Source organism: Stegodyphus dumicola, chromosome 2, assembly GCF_044657685.1.
Source record: "Stegodyphus dumicola isolate Sdum_Otavi_A_Nest chromosome 2, ASM4465768v1".
Lineage (NCBI taxonomy): Eukaryota > Metazoa > Arthropoda > Arachnida > Araneae > Eresidae > Stegodyphus > Stegodyphus dumicola.
In genome coordinates, this window is record NC_140769.1 from 216322658 (window position 1) to 216341699 (window position 19042).

The 19042-nt window shown below is 32.1% G+C and overlaps 1 protein-coding gene across 3 annotated transcripts in view; it reads right to left on the reverse strand.

Annotated features, from left to right (window-relative positions):
- The window catches only part of LOC118190789 (endoplasmic reticulum-Golgi intermediate compartment protein 2), a 61739-nt gene that overhangs the window by 21255 nt on the left and 21442 nt on the right, over nucleotides 1–19042 (reverse strand). For all 3 annotated transcript variants that reach the window (XR_015039784.1, XM_035361580.2, XM_035361571.2), the window contains exons 3-6: nucleotides 18581–18627; nucleotides 15733–15949; nucleotides 11617–11712; nucleotides 11482–11537 (exon numbers count right to left, since the gene is read on the reverse strand). Coding sequence is in view for 2 of the 3 variants with exons in the window: in XM_035361580.2 (XP_035217471.2) it covers nucleotides 11482–11537; nucleotides 11617–11712; nucleotides 15733–15949; nucleotides 18581–18627 (416 nt within the window). In the remaining variant the exon portion in view is untranslated. The remainder of the gene's footprint in view (nucleotides 1–11481; nucleotides 11538–11616; nucleotides 11713–15732; nucleotides 15950–18580; nucleotides 18628–19042) is intronic.

Sequence of the window (19042 nt, forward strand, 5' to 3'; positions counted from 1 at the left end):
TCCACAGTCTTCTTTATCCCCATGTGGCCACTAAACACAGAGCAATGTGCTAACTGCAAGACTTTCTTCCTTCGACTCTTAGGTACAACTAATTGCCTCACACTTTTCCCAAGAATTTTGTCCTTATGAAAGAGAAAGTTATCCACTGTATAATAATTCCCCTTTCCTTTCTGAGCATTCTCCCATGCTCCTACCAGAGATTCCTGCTCTCTTCTAAATACATCCGCTGTACATAGTCTGCCTGGCTGAGGTTTTTGGCTTTCACTTGATTCCACCTTCCTTTCCTCATTGAGATTCCTTCCCATACCAGCGTTTCCTTCTAGTTTCCCTGTGTTTACCTTCACAGACTTTTCCTTTCTCCTAACCTCTGGAATGTTTGTGGTTTCTTCAGGTAAGTTTTCCACCCCTTCACCTGTGTCATATAACCGACCTCCTAACATGGTGAATACTTCCGGAGGAAGCAACACATCCTTTGCCAGCAATTCTGCAACTGCACACAAAATCTCTTGATGTGTAACATTGGCACTTTCTCCTACAGTAATACTCAGTGGAATGCTTACCAAAGGACATTTAACAGCTGGACCAAATATACCTTTCAAATATATACTCGATCCTTCCTTCAGTTGGAGACTTTTGGTTAACTCTTTCTTAACCACCGTAATTTCTGTTCCTGAATCAACTAGGGCCTTCCCTATTGTTCCATTCACACTAATAGGAACCCTTTTCAACTCACACAGCTTATAGTCGTTTACATCCCCTGACTTCTTCAAAGGATCCACACGAGCTACCACAACTTTGTCCTCTAGGATATTATTATCCTGATCTTTCTTTACCCAGTTCACCCTGGCTTTATCCTTTTCCTCATTTCTATTATACTGCCTAGAACCTTTAATCTGAGGACAGTGCCTTTTAAAACGTGAAGCTGAACCACATACAAAACATGTTAAACCTCTGACATTCCGTGTGGTTTTCCCTATGGTTTCTGACGTATGCCGACTGCCTCGTCTTTCTTCGACCTTAGGTTTCTCACCTACTGCCTGATTTAAAATCTTAGTTTCACAAGCTTCCCTACATACATTGTAGGACTTCCCTTTAGCGGTAAAGAATATGTCACACTCCTTTTTAAGCTCTCTTGGCTTGAACCACGAGTCTCTCTGCTTTATACCTATGTGTACTGCAGTTTCCGTATCAAGGGTCTGGTAGATTTTGTCCGCTACCACCAACTGATTAAGACCTTCAAAGTCTATCACCCCCCTTGATTTCACATAATTTTTCCACATGGCAGTAACTCTAATAGAAAACTGGCCAAAGGTCTCTTCTGAACTTCGTCTTGCCTTTCTGAAATTCTCCAGGCATACCTGAGGTGAAGGTTTAAATTATTTCAACACAGTTTCCTTCATTTCGTCATAATTCCCATACTTATCCTCGCTTATCAATGTTAATAAATTTGCCACTTTATCTTCCAAAAGGTAAATCAAAATTTTGGCCTTATACTCATCAGGGACACTTTCATTGACATAAGCTTTTTCTATACTGGAGAAGAAATAGTCCCAGCCATCTGCTTTACTTGGAACCTTTACTGTCAATAATCTGATTGTCCTCGTTAACTCTTCTACTGATTTTTCCTTCCCATTCTCCCCCCGTTCAGGTGTAGTACTCCTATTCGAGTAACGATTCTGGCAATCTACCTTATACTTCTCAATGGCAATCCGCTCCTCTGCCTCTAACTTTAGTTTATATTCCCTTTCTTGCCTTTCCTCCTTTGCCTCGCTATCTGTAATGATAACACTTAGAAGATCCTTTGCTACCTGCTCCTCATAGCTTTCACTAGCAAGAATCTTTTCCCTCAAGTCCAAAATCCTAAATGTAGGCAACACTTCAACACCAAACTCTTGTGCAAGGGCGACTAGATCAGCCTGTCTAGATTTGGCCAAAAATGACATTATGCGACTTTATGTTCAATTTAATTAAAATAACAGAAAATTAAAACTAAATCTCCTTACATAAAATTATACATCAAGTTAAATCCTTAACTTCTGTTGAATCATAAACACATAGTATCTGCATTAAATATGCACAACATCCAAATACTCAATAAATAAAAAAAACATGTATGTTTATATATAAGCATTTGAAAATTAATGCAATCATATCTCATAAATAAAGCACAAGCATTACTTAAATTAATGATCATTCACTCATATAATAAAAGATAAATGCACTTGCAAGGTAATTCAAGTCTCATATGATAATCACACTGAGAATTTTTGTCTTATAAAATACTTGTTAAAGTGCACCTTTACATTAACAGCAAATTTTTCATAAACACAAAAACATAAATAAATCACTTAACAAGAGAACCTGGTAGAAGATAACTATTCCACTTAATAAGTTTCGCAGCATTTGTAAGGAATTCACTTGAGCTTTTTCCGAGTCGACAAATATACATCCGACCAGCTGCCACCACTGTCATAATTTGATCCTTTGACACATCTTTGTCGGTTTGTTTTTCATCCACTTATGAATGTTATTAGTCAACTCTATTTGCAGGAAATAAACTGGGACACTTATGCAGGTTTAATAATAACATAAGCTATATTTTAATTTTGTAAATACACATTAACGTTTCACAAAGTATTGCTTTTATTCACATTTACATAAAACGCCCAAGTAATACATTGCATCTCTCCATTCTTAACAAAAAAACAAGAAAGACAAACTCTACTCTCGGAATACAGCCAAACTCATTTTAAAATTTTTTCTCACGAGCATGCCGTCCTTCTCGCATCAAGCACGTTTCTTCTTCCCGTTGCCAGATATTTTTCCCTCTCCTTTCAGATAAACTGTTTTTTTCACACGAGCATGCCGTTCTCGCATCAAGCACGCTTCTTCTCGTTGCCAGATTTTCTCCTCTCTCCTTTCAGCTATAAGTCGTTGGCTTAACTGTTCTTCCACTATGTTTGGTCGGTAGCATCCCCTTACGGAGTATGTGCATGACATCTATTGTTAATGATTTAACTTTTAGACTAGGTCTAGTTAGCTCAAGCACTTGATGCATTTACTCATGTGTTAAATTTTACATGAACAAGCAGATTGTTGAGTTCATCAAACCCAGATGAGCTATTTTCTGACTTTTTTCACTGAAAATAAATGTTTTATTTTTTTCCAGCAGTTCTGTCACCAACAGAATTTTTTTAATATAAAATATATTTTTACTTGTAACACATAATAATTTTATTTTATAACACATTAAATTTTTGATCAATTATTTACATAATTTCATATTAATTATATAATTATTAAATTTTTACATTATTTATAAAGTGATAAAATTTGTTTTTCCTCTTTTATATACTTAAAATAATACTTTATTATAAACCTAATTATCAGCTATGAATGGCATATTTTATGCTAGTATGAAAAAATCTGTTTTCTTCTACATAAATATATATATATACATATTCTACATACATATATATATACATACATTCCATTTCACAATTAACTGCTTTTTGTTCCCACTTCATTAATAACATTTTTTAAATTTATCATTTTTATTTATTTCCCATTATTTGCATTTTTAATCCCTGTTACTTGCTGCCTGCTATTAAGCTTTCTTTTTATTATTATTATTAATATTATTACAATTTATTAAAAAATTAAGGTCTGAAAAATAAAGGTATTGAAACTTTGCAAATTAATATGCTTGTTGTCAGACCAATTAAGGTCTGCTATTGGACAACATCTGCTTTGACCAGAAATAAAATCAGGTGCTTTAAAACTACTATGTGGTTTAAACTGCTTTGACCATAAATCACATCATCTGCTTTAAATGCTGATTGGCTTTGACTACTGATAGTAGCTCAGGGCAATTTGAATACAAAATCATCCTGTATAAATGAAATGCTGTCAGGCAACATGTCTGTAAAGGTGTCGCTCAGCAATTTGTATCTTCATGAAGCTCTGTATTTAGGGAGTAAAAAGAAATGCCAATATTAATCAAGCCTAAAAATACATATTATGAATCTGGCACCTGAATGGGTGCATCATCAAGCTATAACATCCAGTTGCACTTTTGGGTTCAGGTTGCTTACACTGAATGTCATCACTTAGATACTTCAAAATATTACAACAAAATCTTACATGAATATTTTTATCTTATGAAATGAATTTACAGGATTGTACACTATGAATTAAAGGGAGGGGCAAGACGTAAGCTTTATAATTGTACTTTTGTTTGCTTCCTCTCTTCAGTCTTGGACAGTATACTCAAGCTCTTTCACAGTGAAGACTTGTGTCAGGGTCATAGCCATATACTTACTTTTTACCACCGGTTATTTTCCACAATAAAAATGTAGGTCATCATGAGCTTGATCATGGAGATCTAAGTAAACGTTGACATGCTGCTTGTTTTGCTTTGGTACAAACTTTGAAAGAATTGATACACTTGGATGTGAGGATCACTTTACACTGTTCTAAATGGCATATTGATGTTGTTAGCAGTTTCATTAATGATGATTTGATATTCCACAAAGTGTCAACTTATTTAACATTTCTTTCTATTATTGGGAGACAGAGGGTTGCTATGACTTTAAGCCATCCTTTAATGACATTCTACTCTTTTTAAACATCAATGATATAGACATCAAAATGGCACTTAGCTTGATTAAAGTACTGTTTGTCATTGCTGCAAGTATAATTTTACAACAACTGTGTTGTTTACAATGGTACAATCACAAAATTTTTTGATTGCCCCCTAATATACAAATTAAACTAATATCAACATTCTTACAGAATTAAAAAAAATATATGTATATGTATATATTTAATTTAAATTTATATAAAATTTTTAGAATTCATATTACACTGTAAGATTGTTAATGAAATTCTTTGATAAAAGTAAGTCAAACTTTAATAGACACAATGGTACGTTTCCGCTAATAGGTTGCCACTCAGCATCAAACATAAATATTAGTGCAATATTCTAACTAGACAGTAGCAATCCTAATGGTACATAAAGCTGTATGAAAAAAAAATGAATTTATAATATCAGCAATGTATAACATAATACAGTACAAAGTCCATAATCCGGACTCATTGGGACTTCGGTGATTCCATATTGGGGGTTTTTCCGGATTATAGATCATTAGTTTAAATCTGGTAAGATGGCATGCAAAAATGATACAATTAAAAATAAGAAACCATAATTTATGAAATAAAGAGCAATTATGATCTATAGGGTATCAAAATTTACAAAAAAAAAAAAAAAAAAGCTTAACATTTATTTGTTTACTTTATTAAACATTTCTTTCAATGTAAGTTGTTTAAGTTGCTTCATTTTTTTGTGCCAACACTTTCTCTTTAACTTTATAAACAGACATAATTTCTTGTTCAGTTACAAAATTCCACTGTTCAAGTTCTATAATTGCTGTGTCAAGAATACCGACTAATTCGTCAATAGAAATTTTTTCATTTTCAATAATCTCTCTGTCACTTTCTTCACTATCGGAAGCGGTACATCGATAAATGCTTTCACTTTGTAGATCCTTTGGCAGCTCCAGAATTGGAAACTCTTTTTGACATAATCGAAAGTTCAAGCTTAATTTTTATAAAATTGCTCTAACAGTCTGTAAAAAATAAGCTGGATCCAATTAGAAGATTAAGGAACAGCGCAATCTGCAACATTAACTGAAGTGCCTTAAAATCAGTAAAGATAATTTTCGCCTAGCTTATACTGTCTGTTATACATTAAACGTGCATGCGTAAAGCATACCCCCCCCAAAAAAAATGTTTGTGGCTTTGAGGTCCGGATTATAGATCATTCCAGATAATGGACATCCGGATTACAGACTTTGTACTGCATATATAAAATGTTTAATGTGAGCATTGCGGAAGCTGGGTATGATACTGAATTTGTGCATGATGCCAAATTCGTGCAATTTTCTTTTTCTTTTCTTTTTTTTTCTACAAGCAAAATAGATGGGGAAAACAACAGTTTTTTAATAAATTTAGCATCGAGCACTGCTTTGGCATTGCACAGCTATTCCTCACACAATACCATATTTGGTGCTTGTCGTCCTGTACTGACATAACAGAAATATATACACATCTCTAAAATTTTGAGATTAGCAATGCATACACAGTAGTACTTCTCAATAAATTACACCCAATGGACAAGACTTTTATCTCTTAAATAGAGGTGTCCCTTCATCAGAGGGTGCATATTAAAATATTTAATTTAATTAAGCATTCAGGTTGATCATGCTTTAAATAAATTACATATAAATAAGTAACATAGTCATGGGTGTTGATTTGAATTTGAAGTTAACGAAAAATGAAAATTCTTAATTAAAAAAAGTTTAATCATTGCAAAAATTTATGAAATGAACAAAATTTTGTACACACAAAAATTTACTGAAAAGAATTCATTACATGGGTTTATTTGAAAGTCTGTGCATTGCAAGTATTTTTTTCCCACAAGGATACTATAAGACATATTTTTCCATGGATAAGTCACATAATCTTAAGTTCACTACTGTCATCAACAGTCATTATAATTTCTTTTAATTGAGAGTTGTATTTTAAGGCACCTGTATAGTTTCTTGTATCACTTTTTGTTTAGCTCTTGTTCACTTTCACTACTTTTTAAATTATTTTTGTTAAAGTTCACATAATTATGATTAGTTGAAATAAAAGTTTTTATATTGTTACTGGTGTCTTCAGTACACAAGTTTTCATCAATTTCTAAATATTCCTGCATTTGAGCACTGACACTGATTTTGACAAGTTCAAACAATTCATTTTCATCATTGATAACATTAACCTCTGTGATAACACTAACAGTAGTGTTATCACAGAGGGCATTCAAAACTAGAATTTGAAAGCTTGCTTTCTTAAAACAGTGCTGAATGCAACTTTGTGATAGGGATTTAAGTCTTTGTTATCGACTAAATGGCATTCAATACATTGACACATTTTGCAAACCAATCAATGTTTCCAAAAGCAGCTTGACTAAAGAACATGCTGTAAAAACAGTTTTCTGTAATGAACCTCGAAGCATCTAATTATACCTTGGTCCGAAGGTATAATTAGATTTAATACTGATGTTGCATCAGGTAGGAAAAGCACTAACTTCCCATTTCAGTTTTACATTTGGTGGATGGGCTGGAGACTGTCAAATCTTCCTATTTTTTCTTGACATTGTTAAATCAAGACAACTCAACCATTCTGACATTATGCTTTGCGTCATACACTGACTTTTCATTGTGGTACCAATGAACTGATAAAGCTTTCGGACTAATGAGTTTGAAGCATCTTTTTTTTTTTTTTTTTTTTTTTTTTGGCCTTTCCAATAACAAGTGGTTGCTCAAACTTCTCTTCCATTTTTCAACAAAGTAGCACAGTGAGACGTTTCTTGGAGCTTTTTACTACCAAAGCAAGAATTTTATTAGGCAAAATTGGATAGAATAATCCAGTTTTATATGCAATGTAGATGCTTTTAGCTTCATATCCTTCACAAATTTCATTTTGCTTTTTCATCCAGTCTGTTACAGTTGCATAGCTATTAAGTTTCCCTTATAACGAATACTCTTAAAAGTAATGTTATGTCTTTGCTTAAATTTTCCTTATCAACCATTTGATGATTCGAAAACTTTGTAGTCCCAGATTTTGCAAAATTTCTTTTACCCTTTCTTCCAATAATACTCCACTGTTTGCTCTTACACAACAAAACCAATTGAGCACTCCTCTATACATTTCATATGCTTCAGTTTTTCTAATTTGTACAGTCTTGGAATGTTCATTTGAATTAGTAATCCATAATATTTTTATTTTTTCTCTATCATTCAGTGCACGACTTACTTGGTTTTTACTTATCAAATTTCTTCCCTAAATCTCTCAAATTATGCTTTTTAATTTATGCTACATGAATTACATCAACTTTTTGTTTTAACATGAATCGTTTCCTCTTTAAAGCTATGCAAGATAACATATGTAAAAATAATATACAAGTACGAAACTACACTTCCTTTAATCCCCAGTCATACCTGGCAGATAGTCCATTCTCACAACCATTTCTTTCCCATATAGTCGCTGTTTTGGATTGTCTTACAACTTGCTAACATTGTTTTCTTCTTACTTCTGAAAACTGTAACAAGAATAACTGTATTTTTAATTCTATGACTGTGAAATAGCCTTCCATTTGCACCACAACTTCCTTTTACTCAGTGTATTGTACCCCTTTACGCTACTGAAAAACAGGTTTTCAAAACAGAGGGCTTAACTTTTCACTTCATTATTCCTTTGTCACAAAACTATCTTTCACTAAGCACAAACCGGACTTTGAAACCTCAAAACATTACTAACAAAGAGTATTTCTATTTTTATTTATTTCTCTACCTCTATTATTTTGAAACGTTTTCAGTGTCCCTTAATAAGAGGGACACTGAAAACGTTTCAAAATAATAGAGGTAGAGATATTAATACCTCTTAATTATTACCTCTTATTAATTATTACCTATTAATAAGAGGTAAGTTCATTAAGAAAGGGACCAGAACCAACATAATTATGCCTTATTCGGAAGTGTCACATACAAGAGGTACTACTGTATATTTATCTTTTGCTAACTGATACAGATTTGATAATGAAACTAAGGACATTTTTAAAATTTTACCATCATCATCATATCGAAAACATTCCATCTTAATTAAAAATGGGAATATTTAAGCATATATCTCTTTAATTTATTTTTGCATTGTTAAATATCACTACACTTTTTTGGGGGAAATGTAATAAATTTAATGAAACAAATTATTCTTCATAATGCCCAAAAATGTAAGGTATGTACACATGAGTATGCACATATATTCTTCTCAATACTCTGCTCTTTTTATTCATTTTGAGTACTAGAACATATGAAATGCACTGATTCTGCTTTTCTGTTACAAGTATCAAGTCTTTAAATTCCATAGATTTGGGCCATCAGAATGTACAATTGAAAAATGAGAAAACATTTAATTACACTGGGCGACCCAAAAGTATGTTAACATTTGAAAATTCAGTATTTTATGAAATAATGTAGGTAGAGAGGAAAGAAACTGACATGCATGCTTGAAATGACACGAGGTTTTATTGAAACAAAACAAACAACAACAAAAATGGCTGGCAGATGTCGCTTCATGTGAAAATAAAAGTAATAATTAGCATACCAACTGGTTTTTAGAAAAGATGATGTCATTTATAACAAATGTTCAACATGTTGGCCATCTTTATCAACAATACCTATAGTTAAGGGATAATGTTGTGAACAGCACTGCACAGCGTATCTGTAGGTACTGAGGAATTGTTATCAGATGTTGTCTTTTAGCATCCGTAATGAGGTCAAGTGATCGCAATAGACTTGCAACTTCAGGTTCTACACCCAATAATCATACGATCTGAGATTTGGTCAAGTGATCGCAATGAGGTCAAGTGATCGCAATAGACTTGCAACTTCAGGTTCTACACCCAATAATCATACGATCTGAGATTTGGGGGACTTGGGAACAAAGCATGATGGAAGTGGTGACTCACCAAACAATGCGGGTAAGAGATTTTTCACAGGTATAGCAATATGTGATGGAGGGCCATCCTGCATAAAAGTCATATCTTACAGCAGATGTTTACCATCCATGGTTAGGGATGATGCGATTCTGTAACATATCAGCATACCTCGTTCCCATCACGTTGATAGTTTGAAAAGCAGAACCATGCATTTCCTCAAAGAAAAAGGCTTTTAGCATAAATGATGTGGTAAATCCACACTACACTGCGACTTTCTTGTTATGCAATGGGTTTCCATGACAGTTCTAGGATTTCAGTAACACAATTCTGCAGCTGTGGGAGTTGACAGGACTTGAGTGTTATACAAAACTAAAACTGTGAACTTTCTAATCACTTTCTTCACAGCTACATTTGTCACAGGACCTTTACCTATTTGAATACCCTTCTTATGGTGAGAGGATCATAAAGCTGCAGTAGCAGATTCTCCAGTCTGATAGTACAACTTCACTAACAATGACTTTTCTGGTAAAGTCAACATGCTGCGAATGCTGGTGCATCTGATTTCCTCTCTCACTACAGCTCATTTTATGCATGATTCTAACGAGGCATCACTGACATTTTGCTGTCTGTTGGCCATTTTTTTTTTCTCAATAAAATTCCATGTCATTTCAGGCATATGTCTCAGTTTTTCTCTCTACCTACATTACTCCCCAAATTACTGAATTTTCAAATGTTAAGAAACTTTTGGGTCACCCAGTATATTGCATCATATGAGGTATATTAGATTTATTTTGCTTATAAACAGACTAATTTATTTCTCCAAAGCACTCATGGCACAATATACAAAAATAGCATTTATTTAAGTGAGTGAATAACAGCATAGCTGGACATGGGACAATAAATATGCTGATAATGGAAGTATTATTATAAGTGAACTACATTTTGTTTCAAACAGACATAATGTAAATAAAAAGGAGAAACAACCATTTTATTAATTACAAAAATGTGTCTTTTCATGATAGATTCAGAAAATACAGAATGATCCCTTACCATTCCACACATAACCATCTTCTACTGTCTCACCAACTCTCTCCGGTAGAACAAACCAGTACTTTAGTTTGAGCTAAGTCTTGTTGCTATGCAACATTGTATTGTTTGTAATTTGTCAATTTTTTTGTTATTTTTTTTTGCATTGCTAGCAATTTTTTCATTTTTGTTTCATAGTTAGAAATTTTTTCAAAATAGCCTCGATAATAGAAAATCCCACAAGTATGAAATACTAAGTGTTAATTAGTTTCTGAAAGCACAAAATGTTCAGACTGCTGAGATTTGTACACAAATCAAACAAATTTAAGATGAGAGTGCATTAAATGAGGCTTCTGAAAGAAAGTGGTGCATTACGTTCAATGAATGAAAAATGGGCATGATGGATATTCAAGTGACTAGCCACTCTTCGTTGTAAATGAGCTGAAAAGATTAGACAGAAATTTCAAGAAAACAGGCACTTCACCTTAACACTTTACATGATTCTTTCTTAGAAATTTCAAGAGTGCGAAATGGTCACAGATCATCTTAGCTACAAGGAAATTATTAATTCATTATTCTTAATCTAACATTAGTAGCATAAAATTAATTCTTTTTAAGTTTGCATCTGTTCAGCTAACATGTAATCAGCTGCTTCTTATCAGTTATAATGTTAAACATGAGAACATGTACTTATATTTATGGAATAACAGGCATGTCTTTTGTAGCAGTTTAGCTATGTGTTTATATTGATGATGGTATGCCATAAATGAACTGTAAGCAATAGCTGCATCTTCCTTGTAACCACCCTGCTATCATCGATTTATATATCTCATCCAAAATTTCATTACATATGAACACATAGTTTACAGTTGCACATACATTTTGTCAGTTACAAAAATTATAAAATACATTACCTGAATCTTTAAGGAATGCTGATATATGTGCATGGCCAGCTGCAAGAGGAATATGCCTATGAAAAATAAAATATGATAAAAATTTATCCTCAAAATAAAATCTTTATTCTATGAAAAATATTAAAAATAACTTACTTGCCAGCAGTTATATGAAAATTACCAGAGACTTTATTTACAACTAATGAGCCTTTCAAGCGACACGCATTGGGTGGACCATTATGTACATTACTCCTAAAAAAGGCAGAAACCAGAATTGTAATGAAATGAAATAAAAAATAACTTGTATAAATTGTTATTTTCTAGTCGGATTATAAAGAATTAGATAATATTATGAAAAGATAAATGACATATATAACAAAATCCAAAGACTCAAAAAAAAAAAAAAAAAAAAAAAACTGATGATTAAAACTTATTATTATGAGGACACAACGGGGATACACTTACTAGAATGATGTAAATGAGAGATGACAAAATGGAATACAGCAAGAAATACTTATCAATTATGTGTGCATGAAATATAGAAAGCTACTGATTTAAATGACATTGATCAATACTGGACTGTGATGGCTCCACCACCAAAACAGCCCTGATCACCAGATGCTTGCAAGCTGCTATTCTTAGTGCCTTTGGAAAATGGGAGAAGAATCGAGAAACTTGTAGTAGATCCTTAGACATTTGGATATTCACACTTGATGAATGAATGTAGACATCAGAGACTGTTCTACTAAGTGAGGGCAAATAAGCAATTGCAAATAGGTAAATACTTGGTGAAACAACTGACAGCTGAAAACAATGTAAGTGTAAGCATATTATAACACAGTTCATCAGAATGTTGGATATGGAATTTTGTAGCAAATGCCCCTTTCATGTGCCTCTGTTAAATTAGTATCACCGATATTTATAACTACAACAAGCCCATAAAAATCATTGCTGGCCCATGCAACAATGGAAAAGTTACTTGGTCAGATAAATCATAACTTCTTTTATGTCACATTGATAGCCATATCCAGTAATGCTGTTATTCAGATCAATAGTGGCTGAATAACAGCATAGCTGAACATAGGACAATAAATATGCTGATAATGGAAGTATTATGCTTTCAAGGACAGTGACTATTGCATAATGCAACATGATAACTCTATACAATTTGAACATTAATGTTGACTTTATGGTTTTTCCTACCACAAATGAAATCATCATCAAGACAATGCTCCTTGTTACAAGGCTGGAATTGTGTGACAGTCATTTGAGGAACATGATGATGAATTCCAGTTGATGTCCTGCCTTCCTAGTTGGCCAGATATTATTGCAAATAAGAACATCAGCTCAAAGCCCACTAACCATTTCTTCATACAGGAATAGGAAATTTAATATAATCTTCGATACTTTCTGATTATCTGAACCATATAGTTTTAAAAAATTGTCATTTGACTGATGAGTGTCCCATCCCAAACTACATTTTTTGGGTCATAACAAATTATAATGAAACTATGGAATTTATTCTCATAAAATTTCTTGTAAAATGCTTCTTTTTTATTTACAAATAGAATAGTACATGCTATGAATATGCTTATGAATAGAACAGAATGAGCTGTAAAGATAGCTAAACATATATTTTTTACCAATTCAAAAGTCACTATGAGTTGATGGTGGAAATAAGATCATGATGGGCCTCAGCTATTTTGCATGCCAAAGGTGGAGCAAGGAGTGTTGTCATATGTTGTGGCTGATCAGTGTATATGTTGCTATAAAAACTTTTACCCAGCATATATTAATATAAAAGTTCTCTGTAACTATTTAAATATTCACATTTTTATCTTTTGTTAAGCTATAACAACAATCAAGCTTTATTAAAACCTTGGAAAAAATAATCATTATTATTTTATTCAAAAATTTTACAAATATAAATTATGAAAAGAAAAGCATAGTTTCTTAACACTTAAACATTTGCTACACCAAATTTTCAACTTTCAGAACCACTGGGTTATTTTCAAGCAAGAGATGTGAAAACTGTGCAGTGCCTTTATTTGTACTTGAGCCCTGGATCTCTAGAATGTGTATTGAGTACACTTCCAATTACACCCTGAGGGCATGTGGAAAGGATGGAGAAATACCTTATAAACTTAATACTTGTCTTGATTAGCTTAAGGATAACCATTATGAACACTAGAAAATATAATGTGCAAAAAAACCTATGTATGAAATTATACTGAAACTGGCTTTTACCGATATATAAAGTATATTTTACAACAAACACCATCTAATGGTAAAAGGTGAAGTTCAAATATCTTGCTAGATATTTCAGACTTCTATCACACAACACTAGTAAATGTTAACTCTACCAACTTTGCCTTAACACATGGACGGAAGATGCAGAAACCAGACAAAATTATTTTCAGTATTGTTATAGATAAATTATAGAGTAAACATTAATAAATATATCAAAATAAATAAAAGCTAAATATCTGATAAAATAAGTTCCAGGAATAAAGGATTCATTAATACATAAATAAGTAAGTATACTTTTGTGAGAATGGAAATTTCTCACACCATGCAGTTCATCAGCATGGACACTATCTTAACATTAATCGGAATCGCACAACCATGAGCAAACCAGACCATTACTTTACTCGTTGCGCTCTAACCACACAGTGGCATGTGCAGCAGTTTGTCATAAGCATTATCTGATCAAACAGCCAGCACTTTGCAGGGAAATATGCAAGATAATGCAGAAACTGGAGGAATTGGGAACTGACTTGTGCAGTGCAGAATAGATCCCAGTCAATCTCTCTCTTTTCTTTTTCTTCTGCAGATTTAGTAGAGATCAACATTGTGTATGTACTGTATATATTATGAAACCTGTATGAATTATGGACAATGAAAATTATTATGAACTATGTAAGCATATAGTATAAAGCAGGATCAATGCATTATGTATTATGTAAGCATGTATGAACTATATCTATTATGAACTATGTAAGCATGTATTATGAAACAGGATCTATGTATTATGAACTACTTGTATGTAAGCATGTACTATGAACTAAAAGACTCTCATTTTGTACCTTGATTCCTTTCCTTTCAATATACAACCAACCTGAAATAGGATACATTAAATGCTGGCAGAAATTTTCATGTATAATATATATGAAAGACAGCCTTCTAGATGAAATTTTCCATCCGTAACGCTGAGAGGGTTAAGTTACATCACCACGAGTGGCTGGCTGATTAGTAAGCACAAATTGTGCCTTCTATTCTCCTTAGTTTTATATAAAAGGATCTTTTACAACCTTTTCAAGTTTCAGTCGTTATTTTAGATTGTTATTTTAGACTTAGCGATAATTTACTTAATGTCTACCAAGACCAAGTCTATTAGATGATCGAAAACATACCAAACTTTATAAACAATTATAAACATACCAAACTTGTTGTCTTTAACAAAATATGAATAATTTAAATGTATAAAAATCTTAATAATACTAAATGGGATACATCCTCCAAAAAAGCATACTGAAAATATGGTATTTATGCATTTTCCAATTAACCATTTTTGGCAAATAAAAATTGCCACAAAGACAATTTAGCATCAATAATCATTAAAAAAAGAAAAAAAAAAAAAAAAAAGAAAAAAAAGAAAAAGAAAAACATGATGCTGAAACACATTCATAAGATCTTCCCCTTGATTTCATCTAACACCGATTAATTCTCGATAAGCCATTTTATCTGTTGATTACCAAATTGAATAAAGAGGATAAGTTCTGTCCAGACTTTCACCAGAATGATTGGCATATATCTGTCATACTTACTGAAACTTTTATACTATGTCAGTTGATTGCCTAACTAATTAAACAGCAATCTGCCCCTCTAAACTTTCACTGGAACAATTGGCACAAGTTTGGTTAAAACGTTTGCCAATTTCACAGTTAATGAGAAAATATATTAGTATTGAAAATGAAACTGCATGAATCAAATTAAGTATACATACTGTTTTACATGCTTATAAAAATAACTATTCTTAAAATCGTTGATTTTAATAATTCACAGTCTCAGAAAACAAATTATAATTTTTATACTATAATTAAAATGTCTCATTAAAACTTATATCAATTAATTATTTCTCCTTAGCAATTCACTATCAAATAAAAATAGCTCAGGGTTCTTTATATAACATTAAAAAATCCTATGCAAGCATAAGACATATAAATAAAAAAAAGCTTTAATAACTTTATAGTACTTTAAAAATATACCAACCCTGTTGGCAAACCTCGCAAAATATTTGTATAACCATCTCGCCAAATTAAATCTTGAATTGCATGATATTCTTCTCTTATATATAAATTTATTCTCTGCATTGTTTGCCATTGAGCTTTCTGCATTTCAGTCATTTCAAAATGTGTAAGTTCTTCATCAAGTTCTCCAAAGAATTCAGTATTTTGATTTGTGACATCTAGTATATCTGCACCTATAGCTGAAAAATAAACAAACAAGAAATTAAACTAACACTATATATTCAGCACTTATATTTTAGTCCAAGTATGCATTTCATGAAGGGCACAAACTCACTGTTGAAGCAAATGAAGCTAATCAAACTGCATCTAATTACATGACTTTGAAAGACATAAATTTTCAAAGTAGCTCCTTGTTAAAGCAGCAACTGTGTTCAGTTGTCAAAATTGGAAAATTTAACCATAATTTGCAATGGCTAAATTTCAGTCCCCTTTACAGGGTTATGCAGTGACTGCTTTAACAAGAAAGAACTGAATATAATAAGAAATTTGGTACCTTTCTGCAAAGCATTTTTGACAAACAGAAAGTGTCATGAAACAGTGTGATTTTGTACCAGTAATGGATAGGTGTGATGTTGCAACAAACTTATAAAACCTTTGCTTTGGTTTTATATAATGTCAATTAATAGTCAATAAACCAGTTTAGTTTTTGGAAGAGGGATTCCCCGTTTTCCTCTTGCATTTTTTTAAAAAAAGTGATTAAAATCTGGAACTTCTCTTCTACGGAAAACATGCAGAGGAACATTTTCTCAGCTTAAAAAAATGTGCTATATCTGTAACTTGTATCTGCTCGCTTTCTAAATAAAAAAACAGAGAGAAAGGCAGCAACCAATTATTTGCAGTGCGTTAGCAGATATTAGTCCAGTTTCCCTTAGAAAGTCCTCCACGAAGGCATCCATCCCCTTAGGCTTTGCTGTAATCACATAACTCCTCCCCCTAAAACCTAACTATTGAGTACTTTGTCCTCCTCTAAGCTTTTCTAGGTAAAATAAAACTTAGGATTCACCAAGCCAATCTTAAATACAGGATAGACTATTGGCTTATCATGGAAGAGCTAACAAATATACAGCCATAAGGCTGAGAGGATAAAAAATTGATTAACTGCACTTGACTGAGAATTTGATTATTCTTGTCAATGGGACCCACTAGTACTTTGTTAAACATATAAAGTAATAAAATAATAGAGTAAGGAAGACATACACAACATATACAGATGGAAAAGACTTCATATAATTTTCTCTGGCTTTTTACAAATGCAGACAAGACATGTTATAATCTTTACTTGCTCTTACATACTAGCTAATTCACTCATGTAATATAACTATTTATTTATAATCACAGTGCCTTCGTCTTCAATAACATATTTCATTATTTGCTGAGGTGCAGACACAGACTTTGTATTGCAGAATAAATCTTTTGCTGGAATTTTTGTTGTAAATCCTATTAAATGTTCTGCTCTAATAATTGAAAGTAATGGACATTGACATATACAAATATAATGTTTAGCATCTGCTAGATGTGCTGGTGTTCTGCACCCACATCTTACATTTCTTCTTAAGAACCGATGGAAACTTTCCATGATTTTTTGCTAATTGTACTAGGACGAAATAAGTTTTTATTTTTTGTTTTAATAAAATGGCAAGGACTATGGGATGAGGCAAATACAGGAAGATTAACCACCTTAGTAGAAGTTAGCAAATTTTTAAAATGTACCAGACTCTGGCAACCATGCTTATAACAATCCCGGAAAGCCATCATTTTTTAGATGCATTCTTTTTTGTTGTATCCAAGTTCCAATAGTTTCTAGAAATAAATCATTATATTTTTACCCTTAGCTTTAAAATATGAGCTTGTGGAATTCGCCAGGAATGGAAGAGACTGCAGTAAAATTTCTGCAAGAGTACAGAATTTTGCTGAGAATTTACTAAAGGGAACAATGAAGAAATGGATTTCCTCAATAGTAGCTGCTGACAAGGATTGCATGAAGCTAAGTCTGCAATTCTGTGATTTTTTTAAGCAAAAACAAATCATGCAAAAAAATACAGAAAGATTTAAACAAGCATGTAAGTGTTTTATTTTTTAATGTATCATGTAATCCTTATTTAATAATTCAAATTTGTATTTTAAATTGTTATACTATGTTTTCTTTTCATATGTTGATAATGTTTACTGACTTACAATAAATATCGATAGTTTGAGAATATTTTCAAAAAAGGGGCATGGAAACCAACTTGCACTCAATAAGTAACTTTTACCTTTTCATCTGTAAAAAATCATCACAATGTGCCAAGACGGTTGCATTAATACATAAGCATCTATTTATCTTTCCATTACTCACATTTATGTTTATCCCCTCACATTCCATTGCAATGCCTTAATATGCTGAAATCCTTGAGACTTTAATGACTCATTCTGCATTCTTAAATGGACAGAGATACAGCATATGCTTGAATTAATAAAATTATTTCTAAAATAAATATTTTTAGAAGATTATTTCTTACTTTTTAAAACCTTTCATGATGTGCAGTATATTTTGCATTTATACAGGAAATTAAAAAATAATAGCTCCTGTGGGAAAACAAAATTTGAGCTTCCAGAAAATTTATTTATATAACTAACTATAATAATTATATAATAAATTATTTTAAGTTTATATAACTAAGGCAGTAAGGCATGTCTTATTGTAATACCTAATAATAGTTCACAAGTTCATGATAATACATACTGCAATTTTAAAATTTACAACTTAATAAAAAAATTCGAACTACAAAAATTTTTTAAATGGAGCATTTTTACTTATAAAATTGACTTACTAGCACAGGGCATAGCCACAGTAATATCAACATTAATCTTCAATTTACTGCAAAATACAAAACAAGGGAGAAATTAGATGAAAAGTACAAATAATTAAAAACAAAGTAGATATATAACTGGTCTACATAAAAAGAAAATCATATTATACCATTATACAGGATGCAACTGAGGTTGCAAATTAATGCAATCTGATGCAGTTTCCAGTCTAGCATATGATCTGGCAGCATGATACAAGAGGAATTCAGCAGTAGTGCAACGCATGCACTACATGCAGCACATGGCTATACATTAGAAATTGTGAAAAATGAATTATCATTTCTTAATTCAGTTGTATAGTAAAATCTTTATTAATTACTTTAAACACACACAGCTTTGCAGTGATTATCAATTTTATTTAGAATCAGAAACTTAAAGCAAAACAAGATTTCTATTGTGCCTTCCCTGATTCTGACCCTATATTC